Here is a 984-nt window from a genome sequence, read left to right as displayed (position 1 = left end):
AGCATTGATCAAGTTCGATAGTTCAAGTGCTCTGCTTTAAGCTTTAACAAACGTTATTTAATTGCGTCAGCCTGATTTAACATTTTGTGCTCGTTCTTTATTACGCAATATTTTTCTTAATTTTTATGTGTTTTCTAATTTTATTTTCTGAATTTGTAGATATAATTTTTTGAAATAAATTGGAAATATTAATATCTAAATTTTGCTTGATTAAAACAAAAAACTAACCGATTGTTATTTTGCCAGCGTACTTTTCCCTCAATTATCCTAACAGATATTTAAAACAGTCCACTATAGTTATCCGTTCAATTTCAACGTAACAATGTACCTACTATTTTCAGGCCAATCATTATAGGTACTCTGTATTGGCAAATTATTTTTTACTATTTTAAATAACGTGCTAATTTTAGTTTTGTGCGGGTGTGGTTTTGTATAAAACATAATTTTTTAATGCAAATAATCCTGGTGAAATGAAGGAAAACGAGGCATTTCTAAAAACGTGAGTAGGTGAACTATTTTTGTCCAGTTCAAGTGCATTGAAGCCGCTGTAGTTAATCATAGCGCATGACGTACTTCTACCGAATATACAGGGAGTTTGCTTATGATTTGCCACTATGATGGCAAAACGTTCTTGAAAAAAACGCGTTTTAATAGTTCAAAACTGCTTGAGATTTTTGAATGATACTCAGTATAATTTAGGCCTGGGTAATACTGTGTCTTAAGACACTTGTGTGTTAATCCCGCTCTGTGTGTCCAAGACATTTTGAAAAATCGACCCCCATCCTTGCTAAAGAGCGTGAACACTCAAAAAACGCTTAAAATGTGCCGAAAATGTCCATTATTTCGGATCTGAAACTTCTACCATGTTTTTTGAGTTCGATGAAATTTAAGACATTTTGAGAAAATTTAAATTTTTTCAAAAAATCGACCTCCACCCTTAGAAAAATTTCGACCAAAAATCAAAATTTTACATGCTTGTTTTTT

The 984-nt window shown here is 31.7% G+C and overlaps 1 protein-coding gene across 1 annotated transcript in view; it reads left to right on the top strand.

The window, feature by feature from the left end:
• Window positions 1-296: 296 nt before the first annotated feature.
• LOC109541971 (ATP-dependent translocase ABCB1) overlaps window positions 297-984 on the top strand; it is an 11,392-nt gene continuing 10,704 nt past the window's right edge. Inside the window, exon 1 of the mRNA XM_019910989.2 lies at window positions 297-499. Within this exon, the coding sequence (XP_019766548.2) occupies window positions 471-499 (29 nt within the window). The 5' untranslated portion in view covers window positions 297-470. The remainder of the gene's footprint in view (window positions 500-984) is intronic.

This window comes from Dendroctonus ponderosae, unplaced genomic scaffold (assembly GCF_020466585.1).
Source record: "Dendroctonus ponderosae isolate FM_Combo_2020 unplaced genomic scaffold, Dpon_F_20191213v2 Dpon_F_20191213_8, whole genome shotgun sequence".
Lineage (NCBI taxonomy): Eukaryota > Metazoa > Arthropoda > Insecta > Coleoptera > Curculionidae > Dendroctonus > Dendroctonus ponderosae.
This window is presented reverse-complemented; position numbering and strand designations above follow the sequence as displayed.